This window comes from Artemia franciscana, chromosome 3, assembly GCF_032884065.1.
Source record: "Artemia franciscana chromosome 3, ASM3288406v1, whole genome shotgun sequence".
NCBI lineage: Eukaryota > Metazoa > Arthropoda > Branchiopoda > Anostraca > Artemiidae > Artemia > Artemia franciscana.
This window is the reverse complement of record NC_088865.1, coordinates 2,646,356-2,667,671: the sequence shown is the minus strand read 5'-3', so window position 1 is coordinate 2,667,671 and position 21,316 is coordinate 2,646,356. Positions and strand designations below refer to the sequence as shown.

At 36.3% G+C, this 21,316-nt stretch overlaps 1 protein-coding gene across 2 annotated transcripts; it reads left to right on the top strand.

Annotated features, from left to right (window-relative positions):
* Window positions 1-1,349: 1,349 nt before the first annotated feature.
* Window positions 1,350-8,325, top strand: LOC136024747 (uncharacterized). Of its 2 annotated transcripts, XM_065700193.1 has the most exons (3): window positions 1,418-1,478; window positions 3,128-3,223; window positions 7,466-8,325. In XM_065700193.1, the coding sequence occupies exons 2-3, from the start codon at window positions 3,164-3,166 to the stop codon at window positions 8,213-8,215; spliced, it is 810 nt and encodes a 269-aa protein (XP_065556265.1). In that variant the 5' UTR covers window positions 1,418-1,478; window positions 3,128-3,163; the 3' UTR covers window positions 8,216-8,325. The 2 variants fall into 2 exon arrangements, with proteins under 2 accessions (XP_065556266.1, XP_065556265.1); XM_065700194.1 differs by lacking the exon at window positions 3,128-3,223 and having other exon boundaries at window positions 1,350-1,478.
* The last annotated feature ends 12,991 nt before the right edge of the window (window positions 8,326-21,316 follow it).

The following is a 21,316-nucleotide window of genomic DNA, read 5'->3' as shown; positions in this document are numbered from 1 at the left end:
GCGTAAAGAGCAAGGCGTTGAGGAGGGAACAGCCCCTTTCATATACGGAGCAATTTCTGTTCGTTTTAAGTTTTAATGTCGCTCCCTACTTTCAGTTAAAAAACTTGTTTTTTTATTTAATTAAACACTAAGGTGTAAAAGAAATTTGCCTCAATGAGCAATTCATTCTTGAGTCACCTTCACTGAAAAGCTGAACCTTACTGTAAAGTTTAATGTTATGTTTGAGCAGACTTTCTTAAAGAAATGGGACAAAAACTCAAATTCTAGCGTAAATAGTGAGGGATTCAAGGGGGTAGTCCGCTTCTTATTCAGCTTATCTTCTATTTGTGTTATTATTTAATTTTGCTCCTTACTTTCAGTTGAAAAAACTTTTTTTTTGACTGTTTCTCAAATTATGCCAGGAATTCCACATACCACCCCCTGTTGTGTAAAATTTGCATTGGAAAATTCCCCCAGAAAATTTTCCAAGTGCAATATCACTACCCCTACAGAAAATTACTCCAGACTTTCCGTTAATTTTCCAATCACAAATACCAAAAAATACAACGGACAAAATATTATTTCCACGGAACTATGGAGATCATTTCATCCCCAAATGCATAGTTATTGACCTCCAACTATGCTGAATCAAACGGCTATACAAAAATTTGGATTGTGTCTTTGAGAAAAAAATGAGCACTGGAGGGGAGGGGGGTAGTTTCCTTCAAACCTTTTTTGTCACTAAGAGAAGCACAAGAAATTTTGAGTTTCTTTTGAATCAGCCCACCTCCGATCTTCTAGGACCACTAATTCGGCACAATTACCCATGTGAAAAACAACAACAAATAAACATTTATCTGTGATCTTTCATCTAGTAAAATTTACAAAATTCAATATTTTTGCACATAGGAACTTGAAACCTCTATAGTAGGGCTTTCTGATATACAGAATCTGAGGTTGTGATTTTTATTAAGATCACTTGTTTTGTTTTTTTTTTGGGGGGGGGGTATTTTTAGCTCCTTTTTCGGTAATCAGGCAAATTTTATCAAGCCCATACCATTTTATGGGTAATATTAAACTTAATGAATAACCTTTATTTTTAATCAATGTAAAAAGCACATTCTTTTGATGGATCTGTGGTTATCAGAATTCCGTTTTTTTTAGTTTGGTTACAATAGGGCCGCATCGCTACATAGAGTTCGTTATCATCAACGGTTGATTTACCCTTTACTTTCAGATTATACAACTTGATGGCTCTGAACTTTAATTTTCTATGATACTGTATGATGACGAAAGCGCTTTGGACATGTTCTTTTTTTCTATTCTTAATAATCGGGTTAACGATCCAAGAATCAACGTATTGGAATACCCAACAATCTTCTGACAAGGTCAAGAACTCCGTGAGCTTACACGCTGCGCTATATTTTTATTTTTCGGCATAGTAAGCTAGTGGGTTAAGTGGTATGTGTTAAAGAAGTCACAACAAGATGGGTTCTAAGGTAAGGTTTACTTGTCTGACGGAAAAGAATCGGAAATGGTACTCAAATATGGTCGTATTTTGTTGCAAATCATTATTATCAAAGGGTAAATTTGAAATTTTTCTTTTCTGTTTGACAAGATAGCCAAACATGGGTGTATTTTGTTTGTCCGAAACAATTTTTCATACAATTTTGATGTTTTGTCCGATGTATCTGGGAAAATGTTATTCAGATTTTTAATTCCGAGTCTTTTTTTTTTCATTTGACATTTTGCATTTCTGTCAAAACGTAGCAGATGTTGAAAGATGCAGATGCCTTCCAGCACTGGCGGTTCAAGGCCCATGCAGAGCAGAAGCCCCCCCCCAACCAGTTTTATGACAAATGACACTGATTTCCATTATATCATTTTGTTTATTGACAATTTTCTCTTTGAAGAGTTAGCCAAACATAGTTTGTCCAATAAAATTTTATATAAGAATTTTGATGTCTTGTCCCTTATGAGAGGGAAAATGTTATCCAGAATTTTTTATTGAAGTTTTTTAACGTTCGGACAAGGTGTCAAATCTTTTCCAAGTTATAAGCTACGGTCTACGGAAAATTTTGCTATTTAGTTTGACGAGTTAACTGACATGGCGAACATGGCAAATTTTGTTGCTTTGTGCAATGCGAATGGGATTATGTCATGATATGCTTCTACAGATTTTCTACATTTATTCAAGGCAGAAAAATTACTAGGAAGGTAGTAAATTGTTTCGATTTCTCATTTACTATTCCAGCAAAGTAAAATTTTATTTTTAGCTTTAGATTCAACAGACATGAGAACTTGGCAAAATCTTTAAGTTTTGTCAAATATGGGTGATGCGGGTCTATTAAGGAGTACATACCATGTGTGAATAACAAACAATAGTTAGATTGAAATTATTAAAGAAAATAGATATCTCGGTAGTTAATTATGGTTCAAAATCTAGTTAAACCTTCATGTATTGCAAAAATATCGTAATATTTGGGCAATCAGAATAACTACTTGACTGATATAGTATTTATCATATTCAAGTGGGATAGCTTAATGAATGAACACATCTTACTTTAAAAGCATACTAATATTGTGTGTAGGCCTAATAAATAACAAGATATAGGCCTACAGCTGAAGAAAAATTAAGTTTTTTTTAGCTAAAAAAACCGTAAAATTGGATTGGAATAAAGTCTTTTCAACTGAGTTATGAAAAAATCAATTCCTTTTCAAATGCCAAAGAAGAATTTTAATTAAGGGAGGATTATAAATTAATTAAAATTAATATTATGTATTAAGTATTACAATTATTATAATTATTATAAATAATAATTTTTGTATTTATTATTATATTATTATAATTTTTATGTATTTTATATAATTATATTGTTTATAATTTCATATTATTAATTTTTATATTATTATAATATAAAAAATAATATAATATAACTATTATAAAATATAATAATTATTAATATTATTATATTAAGTATTACATATTATATAATATTATTATTAAGATTATAACTAATAAAAAATTGACAAGAAAGAGCATACAAAAACATACATTGTTTTTTTTTTACTCCTTACTAGTTATTATATAGTCCATTTAATTAAAATTTAATGTGATTATTTAATATAAAATAAGGCGTCTTTCAAGGTAACTCCGGAAAGAATGTAGGCTGGTGGCCTAAAAATGCAGTTTTGTCGTATTTCACAAGAAAATATGTTTCGTTCTATGACTAAAACTCTAAAGGTGAGTACAATTATATACAATTATATAGTTTAAAATTTAAATTTCAAAAACCTATAGATAACTGCCGTATTATAGTGACGGTACAAAAAAAAAAAAACATTAGGAAAAGAAACAGACGGAAGACTTTGGGGAGCAGGAATATCAGAACTGGGGATTGACCGAAAAACAATTGAAATATTTAACTGCCATAATAACAATTGAAAAGAACCATTTCGTAATATGGATTATGAAGCAAATCTCACTCTATAGTTTATTTTAAATTTTATCCGATAAGAAATCTTTAAAATCTTTTACCTCCTTTCGTTGGTTCTATGAAGACGCTACGGCATATCAGTGCTACAAGTGCTATTACATTGCCACAATAACTAATACTGGAGGCTTCCGTATTTCTTCTGATAAGTTCCCCCTCCAGAATATTCCTTCAAACAGAAAATTACCCATACAGAAAATTTCCTCCGGAAAATCCCCACCTTGTGATATTCCCTCTCGGAATACTCCTAAGAAAATTCACCCCCCCCCCTTGCCAAGGAAAATTACACCCGCATATAAAATTGAGGAGCTACAGACAAGGCATTACCACATAAAAGTAAAGAGCAACACTAGACCCTAAAAGAAGCAGAATTTTTTCCGTACTTTCGGAATGTATACGCAATAAATTCTACTTATTTTAAGGTTTAATGTTGCTGTCCACTTTCATTGGATAATCTTTGTTGAATAGCAGAAAAGGCAGTCCTGTTTAGTCTAGGTCGTCTTCTAAGCTAATAAACATTCAGCGGTCGTTCGCAAGGCGATCGTATCAAAATTTTGCCAACGGTATTCTCAGGAAACGACTCGCGTAGGTGAGTAAATTAAAAGACGCAATGAATGTCCTCAAATTCCCACAAGCTGCTGAGGATATCATCAAAATAAGGGCAAAACTGCTCGTATTTGTAGAACTTGATCCGCCTTTTTATGTATTATATTTTAATTTAGTTTAATTAACTTTGAATTAAACTGTATTTAAACAACGGAAAAATTACATAGTCGAGGCCAAGTTATCTCCAGAGGGATATTAATTGGATTTTTCAATTATGATGAACCAAAAGGCTATCTCAAAATTTTGATCGGATATCTTTGGGGAAAAGAGGAAGCGTGAGAAAGGGGTTAGCAGCATTCGAATCAGTTTTACCAATTAAAAAGGGCACTAGAACTTTTGTTTTTGTTTTTTAGAACCCTCACCCGATATTCTAATACTATTGGTTTGATACAATCATCCCTATGGGAAACCCAAAAAAAGAAATAAATAAGCACGTATCTTTGATCTTTCTTTGGTGATAAGGGTCTCTGATCGGTTTTAGATGGAAGGAGAGCAAATGACTCAAAGGTATGAGGTATGTTAAGAGTGTGGGAAGGGGATTAGCAGCCTTCTAATCGATTTTGCCAATTAAAAAGTACACAAGAACTTTTATTTTATTTGAATGAACCCTCCCCTGGTATTTTTGTACTCTTTGTTCGATACGACCGTCCCCACGAGAAAACCCCGAAAAAGAAATAAATAAGCACATATCTTAGATCTTACTTTTGCCAAAATATTGAGTTCCACATTTTTTAGATAAGAGCTAGAAACCTCTAACTAGGGTCTCAGATTCCTTTATAGGCGAGGAAGGGAGCAAATAACTCAAAGGCTAGTTTTTAATGCCAAAACATCTTAGCTCTCATTGAGCCTTAGGAGAAAATCAGAATTAGCTCTAGCAAAAGGGAATAGAAATTTATATCTAATCTCTTTTGATTTCCGTGAACATTTCTAATGTACTCCTTTATCATGAAAATAAAGGGCAATTTTAAACTTGAAAAACGAGCAGAATATATTCCGCATAACAGGGGGACTGTCCCCGTCTCATACCTTTCCCTCGTGGTCGTAGAAACATCGGAGGATGCTCATTCGATCAAGAATTCATAGCTTGAGTCTTTTTTTTTTATAAAAAGTTGAAAGCGTAGGAGACAAACCAGCCCCTGTCCTAGAATCTTTCTTCGTGTCTGGCCCTTCTGTAACCCATAGGACATCTGATTAAAATTTCGAGGTAATCATTTTGTACTTTCTCTGTTGCTGGTAAATTTTTGGTGTGGGGAAGTTTTCCATGGGGGGGATTTCCGGGGGTAATTGTCTGGGGGCAAATTTCAACGGGGAGAATTTTCCATACTGGAAATTTTCGGGTGGGAACTTTCCGTGAGGAAAAATTTTCTTGGGGGTGTTTTCAGGAGGGGGGAGATCCAAGGAAATTTATATGTTGTTTAATTGTTTTTCTGTTTTTCATTATTTTCATTTTTTAATTTACAGTCAGAATCACATGATGGATTGAGGATTATCAGACACAACCTTCTTCAATTGTGTAATCAAACTAATATATCAAGTCAATTTAAAGGAATGGAAAAATGTTTACCATACCATAGGTGCTAGACAGTTATATTTGCTAAAATGTCAGAATTTCCCCTTCCAACTGCTTTTAACGAAAATAAACCAGAATCCAATGTTAAAAGTGTAATTGCATTTGACAAGGTAATATTTGACAAGGCAAAAAGTCAAACCCTCAATGATTTTGGCTGTGTTTTCCTTAGATGAAGAACTCTCTTAAATGAAGGTTCTTAAGGCTGGTGCTTGGCAGACCATGTCTTCGTTTAATTGATTTCAAGCAATAATAATCAGAAGTCAAGATATTGCTAAGGTAGATGAAAGACTTTCGATTTGCTACCCTTTTATAAATAGCCTCAGGGCTCTGGATACAGTCTCAAGTGTCTCGTGTGTCCTTTGTTTCGGTTCTGTTAATGCTCATTCCAAAGGTTTGGGTATGTGATACTAGCTCGTTTCTGTCACCATTGAGTAAATGTTTATAAATATTTATTCTCTCGGTGTCTTCTACAAAAGTTAGTTTGTCAATAAGATTCCGTCAAATGGATGTGCTGTCTTCATTTTTAGCTCATTATAGCTGTGTTAAGGAAAAGGTTAAGTATATTAGTGGATAGGAGGAGGTCCTGGAGGAAAACTGCCGACAGCAGAAACTTGTCTATCAGTATTTCAGGTGTCTAATAAAGTTGGCTAATGAGATTGAAATACATACCTATAATCAAAGCTAATATGTTTTGGAGACACCATAATGTACAATTATTTGCCAAAGCCCGTCACACTGTATTAAATCAAAGGCCTGTTAGAACCCATTTACTAGCAAAACAAGTTTTTTTGTGAATCTGTCATGTTACTTGCCAAGTTGAGTTAGTTCTAGGGTAGACTGATATTTTCAGAAACCAGCTATAACGTTCCTCCAAGGTGAGGCCTATTATATAGGGCTTTGCCCAGGATCCGGAGAAGTGGCCCAATCACCAAACGCTTGCTATGATTTTATGATAAATGTGTTCCAGTTTTTCTGGGCCTGAATAAAGTAGCTCTGACTGGATTCAATCAGGACCATGGGCTTTGTTTGTCCTCATGGATTATACAGTCTCAACTACTTCATCTCTTAATGTTGGTGGACTTGGATATAATAGAATCTGGGACAGTTTAAAATAAAGTAGGATGGGTGGGTTGAGGTTATTATGGGGTTTAGGTTCTTAGAAAGCATGCCTTCCAGCTTTTACGTCGTTCCTTTTAATCTTAGATGAATTATCGATGTATATCTAACCAGGTTGGTTCATCCGCGAGTTTCTTTTTAGATGAATCCTGGACTTATTTGTGCATGAAGTGGCTGTCATAATTTATTTAAAGTTATCTTGGCAGTCACGGCGCCTATGTTTGATGTAGTGGCATAAAGTCAGTCATATTTATGTTTCTTCTAGACATATTAGAGGATATTTACCAGAATACAAAAGACTAAAAAAGTTTAGGAAAAAGAAGTTTTTCGTGACAATTTTGCTGTTTTCCGTGTATTTAAATTTCAAATTTCAAAATTCAAATTTCGATACATTGCTTCTTCTTTTCAAATTTTGTTGGTCTGTTATGGCTAACCAATAATTCAGAAGTGATAGAATTGTGAAGTGCCAAAATTTTGGTCAGCTCAAGATGATATCATGGATCAGATTATATTCTGATATGAGAAGAAATGCAGCGTGTAATTTGTTTAGAATTTTGGAAATCACTATACCGAGTTGAACGTCTTAATTTTCTTATCTTATTTATTTCATGTTTCTGTAACACGCGTTTTTGCTTTCTTTGCAATATGTAATCATTGTAATAAGATATTTTAAGACTACATAATTATAATTATCTTCTAGGTGTGTCTATTTGTTTATTTCATTTGTCTAAACTCAGCTATGGCAAGCCCATTACCAGCGGAAACTGTGGTGAATCCTACAACAGAATCAAATCAGTTGGGGAGACAAGCAAATACCCCTCGACCTCGATTCATAAACATGGGAAATATTTTTGCCCCTCTAAGGCCTTCAGTGGAACAATTTGCATTAACAACAAGACAATTTGAGTGTGGCCTTATGACTTTTTTTGGTGTTGGTGATATGTGTCCCGTTCTCCTCGGGAAAGATACAGCACCTCCTGAGGGAGTCACCCCTTTTGGGGGTATGTTTCAGCCTTTTCAACAAATGTTCCAAGGAGTAGCTCCCGCGGCACAGGGCCCTTATGCAAGTAACTCAGCTACCGCTGCATCCCCTGCATCTTCTGGGGGAATTGGTCCCTTCGGAAGTATTTTTCAGCCTCTCCAGCAAATGTTGCAAGGAATAGCTCCAGCTTCACAGGCACCCTATGCGGGCAATGCAATAGCTGCTAGACCACCTGCACAACAAAATGATGCAGTAACGGTTAATAACGCAGCCCTAAGTAGCACAAACAATCTCCCTTCTGTTCCAAGCCCAAACCAAGCACCAATAGCACAAAACATTTTTCCAGGATATTATCCAAACTACTTTATGTATGGCTATCCTTGGGGATATTACGGCTACCCTTCTTATTCTACCAACTATTATCCACAGCTCTCTAATAGCTTACAAACCCATAGAAGACGTATCTAATTAGCAGACCGAATTATATCTCTGAATATTTACTGTAACAGCTTAATTTTGTCGGAAGATTTTTGTATGTTTTGTTTTTTATCAAAATAAAATATATTTTTATACTAGAATTTTAGCAATTTTAAAAAATAAATATAGATATAAAGTATACTTAATAAGCGTTAATTGATAAAATTAGCATAGGCAAAATATATGAAGGACATTTCTACATCTGCCGATGAAAGTAAATGACGAAAAAATATTTATGTGAAGAAAGATTATAATTAATGGGTCTAAAGTACTGGAAATTTTGGTACACCGCAGTAGAATGTCCCAAAGCAATTGTCTTGCATGCGATAAATTTAGTCGAAACTAAATTTTTAGTTGTCTCAAAAGCCGTCAAAACTGCCAAACGGTCAAAAAAAGCTGTCAAAATGCACGTTATCTCTAAGTAAATAATCCATTTGTTTGGAAGGGTTCGTGTTGAAGGCACAAAAATGTGCTTTTAGCAATTTATTTCCAGCGAGGATTGTTCTTTCGAAGGGAATCTCCTGAATGCTACCCAAAACATTTGTTGGAAATTTGAAGGGCAATGTAAGCGTTTAGAGTTTAACATTGAGAACGAAGAAACTTCAGAAAAAATTGACAAATAAAGGTGGATTGAAACTTAGCAGCAATTTAGACTACTTCCATCTAGTTCGAAAGTGGCCAATTGGCCGAATAGATTTGTTTAATGCTTTGTTGGTAAATATTTTACTCTACCGAATAGGGGGGGGGGGCTATGAACGTATTCATACTAAACATCTGAGGCTGCTGGATATGGTTTTGACTTAGTAAGAATGTTGTAATTTTATATTCTTTATTACTATCTTTAATTATATTTCTTATTACTATCTTTTATGTATTACTATTATTTATATATAATAAAGGTTGACCGTAACAAGATCAAATTTAAAGTTGAAAACTAGCAGAAGCTATCAAGCAGTTCTTGGTAGCGAACTTTGAATAAATAAAAATTTATTCTAGTTGAAACAATTTCTAAAGACTGGTTTGATAAACATTCGATTTATTACTTGCAATGACAAAGCTTTGCCTCTGATTTTCTGGATACGGCTTTAATTTGCCAACTCTCATATTCTAAAGCAAACCCACTTGTTTTTAGAACGATTTTATGCTACGTTTAAATCGGATTCACGTGACTCCGACTCTCCGACACCCATATACCAACAAACTCATTCTTTTATGAAACGTTACATGACGTGACAACAAGATTTATGATCTAAGAAAAATGTTCTTAGAATTGGCACAGCCAGTGGGATCTGCAGTATTTTCTACACGTTTCAAAATTATTTTTAGCTATTAAAAATTCAAACTAATTTCTCCATCGTTACAGGACTTTTTGACGACATTTCTGTAATCGAAACGTAACCCCTTTTTTCCATAAATTGTAAGCGTAACATAAGCTTCATCTACGGCTTTAGTTTACCGATTCTCATCTGCTAATCACGTCATTCTTTTGGGTGACATTATGTGACGTAAGATGACATTCTAAGGATCTAACAATAATATTCTTAAGAGTGGCACGATCAGTGCAATCAAAATTACTCTACTCATTTTAAGATTTCGTTGCAATTTTGACCTGTTAATCACGTCATTCTTTTGCGTGACATTATGTGACGTATGCTGAGATTCTAAGGATCTAACGATAATATTCTTAAAAGTGGCACGATCAGTGCAGTCAAAATTACTCCTTACTCATTTTAAGATTTTGTTGCAATTTTGAAACTTTTTTAAAATTTTTTCAACCACTTAAAACACCAAAGAATGTTTTGATGACTTTCTAGAGATAAAATGTTTGCATGTATTTTTAGGACTACTCAGTATGGTCAAACTTACAGGTCCACAAATTGTTCGAAAACTGAACTTTCGAAAACAAAATGCTTTCGGAAACTGAACACTTACAATGCTTTTCATTCTAAAAGATCGTTAATTCCAACTCTGATTTTCATCCTAGTTGCCCCTCTGTGGAAACTGGAGCAACGAGCCCTCCCCCCCTCCCCACGCCCTTTTTTCGCCAAATAAATCTGATCAATTTTGAGATAGCCATTTTGTTAAAAAATAGTTCGAAGTTCAGACAAAAAAAAACTCCTGAGTCGACGAAACCCCTCAGGTCCCGGGGGTAGGCGTCGTAAGTTATGCTCTGGGGACATGTATGGCTCTTATTGAAGGGAAGCTCGTATAAACTTCGGAGAGGACTCATTTGATTTGAAATTGAAAATTCTAGTTCACTTTTTATTTCACTTTCTGGTTTTAGTTCATGCCCGAGCGCTCATTTGATTGGAAAATTAAAGTTCTAGTCCAGTTTTTAAGAATGAAAAGAGATCGGAGGGCAACTAGCCCCCTCCTCCTCTCCCCAAACGCACCTGGTAAAAATTGTGAAATAGTCATTTTGTTAAAATAGTTCAAAGGTCAGACAAAAATATCACCGGTGTCGACAAAACCCCCCGGGGCCAGGCGTTGTAATTTATGCCCTAGGGGCATATAGGGTTCTTAAGGAAGGATACTCATGTAAACATCGGAGAGGGCTAAATTTATTAATAGTCCCCCCATGTAATTTTCCCTAAACCCATCCGACACAAATTTTGAGGTTTTTTATTAATAGTACAAAGGTCGGATAACAAAAGCTCCAATGTCGACGCAACCCCTGAGGGCCCGGGTGCAGGCGTTGTAAGTTACGCTCTGGGGGTATATATGGTTCTTGTGGAAGGGATGCTCGTATAAACATCGGAGAAGGCTCATTTGAATGAAAATTGTATGTTCTAGTTCACTCTTTAAGAGTGAAAAAAGATCGAATGACAGCTAGTCGCCCTCCCCATGCCCTTCTTTTCCAAGCCGATCCGATATTCATTTTTAGATAGCCATTTTTTTTAATAGTTGAAAGGTCAGATATCAATAATTCTTAAAAGTAACACTTGAAAGCGAAATATCTTTCGTAAAACTCATCTAATAGCGGATTTGAAGCAAAGTGGTGGTTCGCTTTGGATGCGTGAGCTAATTGGCTATATGTAATTAGATTGCCTCTGCATCGCCTTTGTCAACTTAGCGATAATCAGCGATGCAAGGGTAAAATGTGACATAAATTATGGAAACAAGACAAAAAATTTCCTATGATCACTCGGTAATATTGACAAACCAAATGGAATTCAAGTGGCAATCAGGATCTGGACACAGGCAAAAGGGATAAAAAAAGGGGCTGTATAATTGAAGTTCAAACATAGTTGGTGATTTTCTAATCGAAAAACACTTCCTTGGCTTGATAGGACTTTTGATAGATTAACCTGCTGAAACTCTCCTATTCTACACAATTTAAATATTTTTGCTTGTACAGCCGAGAATTAAGACAATCTATAACAACGAAAAATATCCAGGGTAACTTGAATGGAATGACGAAAAAAACACACAATGGGCAATCTTAGGATTAAGCTTTCTGCCAAACAAATTATAGGCAATCTCCCAATTCTGAAATAATTACTGAAGATGTATTTCCCTCTACAATTAAAACAAGAGCTAAGAGCTCATATGGCACTTGTGACGAGGCGAGAAGAGCTAAGAGCCAAGAGATCATATGGTATGAGCTCTAACCAAATTCTATAAATCAATAGATTGATTTAAAAAGGAAACTTAAATAAAAAAAAACAAGTTTTTTTAACTGAAAGTAAGGAGCGACATTAAAACTTAAAACGCACAGAAATTACTTCGCATATGAAAGAGGCTGCTTCCTCATCAACGCCCCGCTCTTTACGCTAAAGTTTGACTCTTTCTCTCAATTCTTCTTTTTAAAACAGTAAAAACTTTAGCGTAAAGAGCGGGGCGTTGATGAAGAAGCAGCCTCTTTCATATGCGAAGTAATTTCTGTGCGTTTTAAGTTTTAATGTCGCTCCTTACTTTCAGTTAAAAAAACTTGTTTTTCTTATTTAATTTCTGAACTTTTTTGAATCAATGCATGTTTTGATTTTGGCTCTCCGCAGAGGAATAATCAAAACGAAATTTGCATATTTTTTTTTTTTTTTTTGGCTCAATGGCTTTCTCATAATTTTGATCGAATGATTTTGAGAAAAAAAGAGCGGGGGACGAAGCCTAGTTGCCCCCCGATTTTTTGGTTAATTTAAAAGGCAACTAGAACTTTTAATTTTTTACGAATCTTTTTATTGGTAAAAGATTTACGTAACTTATAAATTAGCTTACGTAAAGAACTTTTGTATTCTCATGTTTTTATTATATATATGAGGGGATTTGCCCCATCGTCAGTACCTCGCTCTTTACACTAAAGCTTAAATTTTATCCCAATTCATTAAGAATGACCCCCTGAATCACAAAAGCCGTAGAATAAGTAGTTGAAATTACTGAAAATACTTTAGCGTAAAGAGCGAGGTATTAGAAGGAGGTGAGCCCCTCATATGGGTAATAATTTCTGTTTGTTTTAAGTTTTATTGCTGTTCCTTACTTCCAGCTGAAAAAGCTTTTTCACTTTTATTTTTTAATTGTTTTTTTTTAAATAATGCTAGTAAATCCTGCTCTCCCTTCATGGAAATTTTCTTCTCCCATTACAAATTCTCGAAGGAAAGTTCCACCAGCATATCCCCCTCTTCTCAACCCCTCCCCCAAACCAAAAAAATCCTCCTGAAAACGCCTGTATACTTCCCAATAACCATTACTATATGTAAGCACAGGTCAAAGTTTGTAACTTGTTGCCCCTCCCACGGGGACTGTGGGGGAGTAAGCCGTCCCCAAAAACATAGTTATAAGATTTTTCGACTACGTTGAATAAAATGGCTATCTCAGAATTTTGATCTGTTGACTTTGGGAAAATAATTAGCGTGGGAGGGGGCCTAGGTGCCCTCCAATTTTTTCGGTCACTTAAAAAGGGCACTAGAACTTTTCATTTCCGTTAGAATGAGCCCTCTTGCAACATTCTAGGACAACTGGGTCGATACGATCACCCCTGGGGAAAAAAACAAAAACAAAAAAACAAATAAACACGCATCCGTGATCTGCCTTCTGGCAAAAAATGCAAAATTCCACATTTTTGTAGATGGGAGCTCGAAACTTCGACAGTAGGGTTCTCTGATATGCTGAATCTAATGGTGTGATTTTCGTTAAGATTCTATGACTTTTAGGGGGCGTTTCCCCCTATTTTCTAAAATAACGCAAATTTTCTCAGGCTCGTAACTTTTGATGCGTAAGACTAAACTTGATGAAACTTATATATTTAAAACCAGCATTAAAATGTGATTCTTTTGATGTAGCTATTGGTATCAAAATTCCATTTTTTAGAGTTTTGGTTACTATTGAGCCGGGTCGCTCCTTACTACAGTTCGTTACCACGAACTGTTTGATAAGGGGCTTAATGCCGGTCAGGATTTAAAATAAGAGCTCTGAGTCACGGTGTCCTTCTAAATAGCAAAATTCATTAAGATCCGATCACCCACTCGTAAGTTATAAATACCTAATTTTTTCTAATTTTTCCTCTCCCTTTAGCCCTCCAGATGGTCGAACCTGGGAAAACGACTTTATCAAGTCAAATTGTGCAGCTCCCTGACACACCTACCAATTTTCATCGTCCTAGCACGTCCAGAAGCACCAAACTTGCCAAATCACTGAACCCCTCCCCTCAACTCCTCCAAAGAAAGCGAATCCAGTACGATTCTGTCAATCACGAATCAAGGACATTTGTTTATTCTATCCACCAAGCTTCATCCCGATTCCTCCACTCCAAGTGTTTTTCCAAGATTTCCCCCTCCAACTCCCCCTCAATGTCAAAAGATCTGGTCGGAATTTGAAATAAGAGCTCTGAGACATTAATTCCTTCTAAAAATCAAATTTCATTAAGATCCGATCATCTATTCATAAGATAAAAATACCCCAATTTTCACGTTTTCCAAGAATTCCGGTTTCCCCCTCCATCTCCCCCCAATGTCACAGAATCTGGTCAGAATTTGAAATTAGAAATTTAAAGCAGAAGATCCTTCTAAATATCAAATTTCATTAAGATCTGGTCACCCTTTCGTAATTTACAAATACCTCAATTTTCAAAATTACTTCCCCCCCCAATTCCACCAAAGAGAGCAGATGCGGTCCGGTTATGTCAGTCACGTATCTTAGACAGGTTTCTATTCTTCCCATCCAGTTTCATCCTGATCTCACCGCTTTAAGTATTTTCTAAGATTTCCGGTCCTCCCAACTGCCTCCCCCCAATTACGCTTAATTCGGATGAGATTTAAAATAAGAGATCTGAGTTACGAGGATCTTCTAAATATGAAGTTTCATGAAGATCCGATCACTCCTTCGTAAGTTAAAAATACGTAATTTTGTCGTATTTTTCAGAATTAACCCCCCCCCCCCCCAATAGAGCGGATCCGTTCCAATTATGTAAATCACGTATGTAAGACTTCTGCTTATTTTTCCCACCATGTTTCATCCCGATCCCTCCAATCTAAGCGTTTTCCATGATTTTAGGTTCCCCCACCCCAAACTTCCCCCAATGTCACCAGATCCGGTCAGGATTTAAAATAAGAGCTTTGAGACACGATATCCTTCCAAATACCAAATTTCATTGAGATCCGATTCGTAAGTAAAAAATACCTCATTTTTTCTAATTTTTCAGATTTAACCCCTCCCCCAACTACCCCAAAGAGAGCGGATCCGTTCCAGTTATGTCAATCATGTATCTAGGACTTGTGCTTATTTTTCCCACCAAGTTTCATCCCGATCCCTCCACTCTAAGTGTTTTCCAAGTTTTAGGTTTCCCCTCCCAACCCCCCCAATGTCACCAGATCTGGTCGGGATTTAAAATAAGAGCTCTTAGACACGATATCCTTCTAAATATCAAATTTAATTGAGATCCGATCACCTGTTCGTAAGTTAAAAATACCTCATTTTTTCTAATTTTTCAGAAATAACCCCCCCCCCCCAACTACCCCAAAGAGAGCAGATCCGTTCCATTTATGTCAATCATGTATATAGGACTTGCATTTATTTTTCCCACCAAGTTTCATCCCGATCCCTCCACTCTAACTGTTTTCCAAGTTTTGGGTTTCCCCCTCCCAAATCCCCCCAATGTCACCAGATCCGGTCGGGATTTAAAATAAGAGCTCTAAGACACGAATTCCTTCTATACATCAAATTTCATTGAGATCCGATCAAACGTTCGTAAGTTAAAAGTACCTCATTTTTTCTAATTTTTCAGAATTACCACCCCCCCCCAACTACCCCAAAGAGAGCGAAACCATTCCGATTATATCAATCATGTATCTGGGACTTGTGCTTATTTTTCCCATCAAGTTTCATCCCGATCCCTCCCCTCTAAGTGTTTTCCAAGATTTTAAGTTTCCCCCCTCCAACTCCCCGCAATGTCATCAGATCCCGTCGGGATTCAAAATAAGAGCTCTGAAACACAATATTAATCCAAACATCAAATTTCATTAAGATTCCATCACCCGCTCATAAGTCAAAAATACTTCATTTTTTCTATTTTTTCCGAATTAACCGGCCCCCACTCCCCCCCCCTAGGTGGTCAAATCGGGAAAACGAGTATTTTATAATTTAATCTGGTCTGGTCCCTGATACGCTTGCCAAATTTCATCGTCCTAGCTTACCTGGAAGTGCCTAAAGTAGCAAAACCGGGACCGACAGACAGACAGACCGACAGACCGACAGAATTTGCGATTGCTATATGTCACTTGGTTAATACCAAGTGCCATAAACAGGACCAAAGCCCAAGCTTCTTCCTTCTAAGGAATTCACAATTTCAACAATGCCCTCATAGTTGTTTCTGGATATACTTACATTGGAGTACCCGTGAGCATCTAGGCTGCCAAATTGACACATTTTGTGTCAAAATGACACAATTTGATCCAAGTCTTGTTTTTAAATGGTAATAAAAGAAAAGCAAAATTTCAGTTTTCTACCTCCAGAAAAACTACAAATTAACGGAGGGGAATAGCACTACCTAACGGTGGCAGTAGTACACAAACAGTGCGGAATTCAGGACTGATGCCATCACCGTATTTAAAATTTAAACCACGGAAGAAAACAGCCATAGGTGGAAATTTCAAATGAAAATGCACGTTGAATATCTGAACTTAATTGGCTGCTTGATTGAGTATGTGATGTAGCCAACTGGTACAGTACTTAATAGTAAAAAGTAAACAGCGTGCAGTTTACCAAAGCTGTATGCATAAGCAGCATTTCACATTTTTAAGAGTACAGGAGGGGTATCCCACCTCAGATTAGATTACAAATCTCCAGAGAAGTCTTTCCTTCAGAATAATCCATCTGGCTTAAAAAGGCACCAACAAATATGAAAAAAATACTAGATTGAAGCTATATATTGCTTATATATTAGCTATATATATATGGCTTATATATTGAGTAAATAAACATAGCTTCAAAATTTCTAACTGAACATACTTCTATTTTCAAACAAGATTACTTCATTCTAACCTTACCTTGTTTCACTTAAAAATGATGAAAAAGGTCAACAGGAACAGTTGCTTGAATTTGGAGTTCCAGAGTAGTAACACTCGCCTTCACAAACTCCTTTCCAGCTCAAGGGCAACCATGAAGTCTATCATGGAGTCTTTTGTCAAAACTGGTATCTTAGAGAATGATGATGCTTTTGTCATACCCATGATCTCAGGCTGTTTCAAGGAAATCTACGAGATTTCTTTTGGTCCAAATACCGAAATACACGTGCTGAAATACAAGGATGTGATACCCTCGAATTATCTCAAACAGTTTAGGTTGAACTGCCTGAACTTCCTTGTAGAAGTTATCAAACAAATGAGGAAATTAATTGATCATTCTGATCCCACTTTAAAAGCTCTGGCTTGTTTAGACCCAGTGACCACTTTGAGCGGAAAAGTTGGCACTCTAGTGGGACTGACTGGTCGGTTCAGCAGCTTACTTGGGAAACATGAAGGTGAAGTGGAAAGGTCAAGGAATTTAATAGAGACTCAGTGGATGTTGATTAGTGAGCACAGGGATGAGATTATCAGAACCATGGGAACTGAAATGTGTCCTTTGATCTTTTGGAAGACGTTATTGAATACGAAAGATGCTCAAGGCAAGCCACAGTTCAAAGAGCTGTCACTTTTCATGCTAAATCTGTGTGCTTTTCCGTATTCCAGTGCAGCTGCGGAACGTCAGTTTTCAGTTCTATCAAATATAAAAACGAAACTCAGGAACAGTCTACTTCTCGACACGATAGACTCACTGATGCATGCAAAGCAGCTGGTCTCTCCTATCTCAGGAAGCGTGCACGACTGGGAAATTCCTTCCGATATACGGAAGAATTTTATGGCCTGGTACAAGGAGAAAGAAGAAGAGACCAATGAACCCTAGATATAGCCAGGGTCGAATATACTTGAAGTTCTGGGGAGAGGGGTTTGTGTGTGAGAGGTTACCAAGTTGTTCAGTGCTTATATATCTGATATTCATCTGTAATTTGTAGTACAAATATGCGATTGATTTTGGCTTACATTTTTCCTCGTCCTCTAGGTCCATTAGAAGTACGACTATAAGTATTAAGCAGGAAGACGGCTTAGTAGTATTGTTGGTTCAAGCTAAGGTTCAATGAGGGCACAATGAACCACAGACAAGTTGATAGACCGATAGTTGGAACTGTTTTTTTCCGGGAACTAAGTTCCGATTGCCGAGTCAAAGTGACATACTGTAAAAGAGAAGAAAAGTAGGCACAAAGTAGGTTAAAACAAAAACAAGTGTGTTTAGGCGTTATACTTCATTTTTACAAATTTCTTCTCGATTGAATCCAGGTCTCGGACAAGTTTTATGCTCGCAAACTAAAAAGCTCAAACGCACCTACTGTGGTCTTGTATTTTGCCATTTTCGAAGGTGCCAACTAAAGCTTAGCCGATTACGATTACGACGTCATGCGAAAAGTCGTTAATTTACTGTCGGAATTGATTGTCCCTAAAACTTTTATAAATGTAAATTTGCCTCGTTGGCCGCCCAGACACAAATTCATAGTGTTTAACATTAATCTAATCGAATGTTCCTATTACTTTCATGACGTCATAAAAGCATCTCAATCCCAAGATAATAGTTCAAGGTTAAGTTTACTCCTTTTTGAACTGATTTGGAAAAGATTATATATTAAAAACTCTAAATAAAGATTTGACGATTAAATATGATACCACTTGTAGCAAAAAATATGACACATTTTGTGACATATTATGGAATCTGAGATGACACAAAAAGCACATTTTTGGAAAAAATATGACACACTCCCTAAAAAAAATTTTTGCAGCCCTGGTGAGCATTGTTGATATCTCCGAGGTATCTATAGCGTTTCAAGTAACGGCCGGGGCCCATGTTCAGTGTTTGTTGCGTCCTTTATGGATTACATCTCAAAATTAAGTGATAACCTGAATGGACAATTCAAGTTCTGTATTTGTATGCTGAACAACTGATTCACAGTTAGAATCCTCAGATTGATCAGCATTTCAAAAATTGTTTTACATCTGAATATTTAAATATGACAATTAGGGTTAAAGACCGAGGCTATATTGACTGTTATGTAAAATTTCTTTTATATTTATTGCGTGTTTTTTATCTAAATGTCAAAACTGCGGAATAGTAATTAAATACCAGTCACTGTTATTAATGTATGTAAATTGTTTTTCATTTGAAAATTACATAAGATAAAGAACTTCAAACATATTGAAGTCATATGAAAAACCAATATTCAAAAAATTCAAGCTAAATCGAAGAGTTACTACCTATGCAAAGCTGTGTTTCTTCTTTTAGAGAGGTCAAACATGCATACCCTTCTAGTTCCTTGATACTACATGTAAACAGTGAACAAATTGCCTAACTTGCAGCCCTTGTTCTGGGGGCTGTGAGGGGTTGACATCTCCAAAGATATACCTATAGGATCTGTCAGCGATTCTGAAGACGGCTCAAAATTTTGATTGGATGTTTGTTTTGGGATATGATGATCGTGGAAGGAGGCTGATTGCTCTCAATTGACTTTTGACTCTTGAAGAGCACTAAAATTCCCAATCAAATGAACCCTATCCAAAGTTTCTCCGACCTCCTATTCCAGAAAACCGTATTTACCTTTAAGAAATAATTTATAACCCCGACCCCTAGGCTCTGAGGAACTATTTCAACCCCGTAGGCCTTTTTATATAATCTTTAGACTATTTTGGAGAAATAGCTATCTCAAAATTTCCATCTGATGAATTTGGGGAAAACAAGACATGGGGTTGGGGCTAGTAACCTCCTATCACTTTTGACTCTTGAAAATGACACTAGGACTTCTGATTTCCAATTTAGTGAATCACATGAGTAATTTATACCACTACCCATTTCATAAGAACCTGAAGTATTGGAGCGGATAAATAATATATCTTATAGCCTTGGGGGCCACAAGGGGGGGGGGTGTCATCCCTAAAGATATAATTACAGGACCTTCCAAATTTTTTAAACAAAATGGATGTCTCTTTAAATTTTATTTGACGTATTTGGGGAAATCGTGGGCAAAGGGAAGGGGTGCCCTGCAATCACTTTCGACAAGTAAAGAACAGTAGACCTTTCCATTTGCAATCCAATGTGCCACCTCTGAAGTTTATGTGACAATCCTTTCCGAAAAAAACCTTATATACCCTGTGGCCTAACTTACAACTCTTGCCCTGCGGGTTCTGGGGGGGGGGGGTTTAATCTTCAAAGATAAAATAACTGGATCTTTCAAGTACTCTGAACAGATTGGCTTTCTTAACATATTGATTACATATGCTTGTGTAAATGATGGGCGTGGGGGTTAGCTGCCATCCAATTACTTTCAACTATTAAAAAGGGTACTAGATCTTTAACTTCAAATCCAGTGAGCCCCTTCTGAAGTTAATGCGACCCCCTTTCCATAAAAAAAAACTTTTATTACCCGGGGGTATAACTTACAACCCTTTCCATGAGGACTCTGGGAAGGGGTTAATCTTTAAACACCTAATTACTGGACTTTTCAAATACAATGAATAAACTTACTAACTCAAAATGTTGATAGGATGTATTTAGGGAAATGCTTGGCGTAAGGATTGGTTGCTGCCCTTCAATCCCTTTGACTCTTAAAAAGCGCACTAGAACTTCTTATTACTGATTTAATGAATTCCTTTGAGGTTTTTACGACCACCTTTTCGATAAGAGCCTTATATTTACCCAAAGGTGTTACTCACATCCCTTGCCCTTAGGGCTGTTGGTGGTTTTGTTATCCTACTACTTTCCAACTACCTTGAACAAAATGACTATCTAAAACTGTTGATCAGATGTGCTTGGGAAAATAATAGGCGGGTCTGGGGGGGGTCGCCTTCCAATAACTGCGGACTCTCAAAATGGGCACTAGACCTTTCAATTTCCAATGCAATGAGACCCCTTTAAAGTTTACTACACCGTCCCTTCTATATAAATCTTATATGCCCCCGGAGCATAACTCGCAGCTCTTGCTCAAAGGCTTCTAAGGGGAAAGGAAGGTTTACTCCTCAAAAATATAGTTACTGGGCTTTTTTAACTACGCCGAGCAAAGTTGCTATCTCAAAATTTTGATTAGACATGTTTGGGGAAGGGATGGACGTGGGAGGAGAGATTTAGCTGCCTCCAATGAATTTTGACTATTAAAAAGGACTAGACCTTTCAATTCCCAGTCCAATGAGCCCCCTTGGAAGCTCTCTATATTACTTTTGATACAAAAAGTAAGGTAAATAATTTTGTCTTATATCGCATTATTTTAAAGCTCCAAGGTAAATTGTTTTGCAATTATTTCAACTAGAGGAATTATTAAGCTATGTTCCATAAACAAACCATGATAGTATCTCTATCAGGGCCAGATTCTAATATGGACTTTATGACTCCACATAAAGATGGTAAATGACTATAATATCCCGGGTATGATCAGAATTTGGTGTATAGATACTATAGTAATATCACTTTTCACAAGCCGCTCTTTAAAAGTTACCAAAACTAAAAAGGGGCTCGTGTAAATAGGAACAGAACTGTAAAGAATGGTTCAAATTATTATCAAAGGGTGTTTCTATACTTCCGGCTAGTGTG

Coding starts and splice junctions, on each gene's coding strand:
- LOC136024747 (XM_065700193.1), top strand. CDS start 3,164: ATGCAGTTTTGTCGTATTTCACAAGAAAATATGTTTCGTTCTATGACT. Junction 3,224..7,465: donor CTATGACTAAAACTCTAAAG/GTGAGTACAATT, acceptor ATTATCTTCTAG/GTGTGTCTATTTGTTTATTT.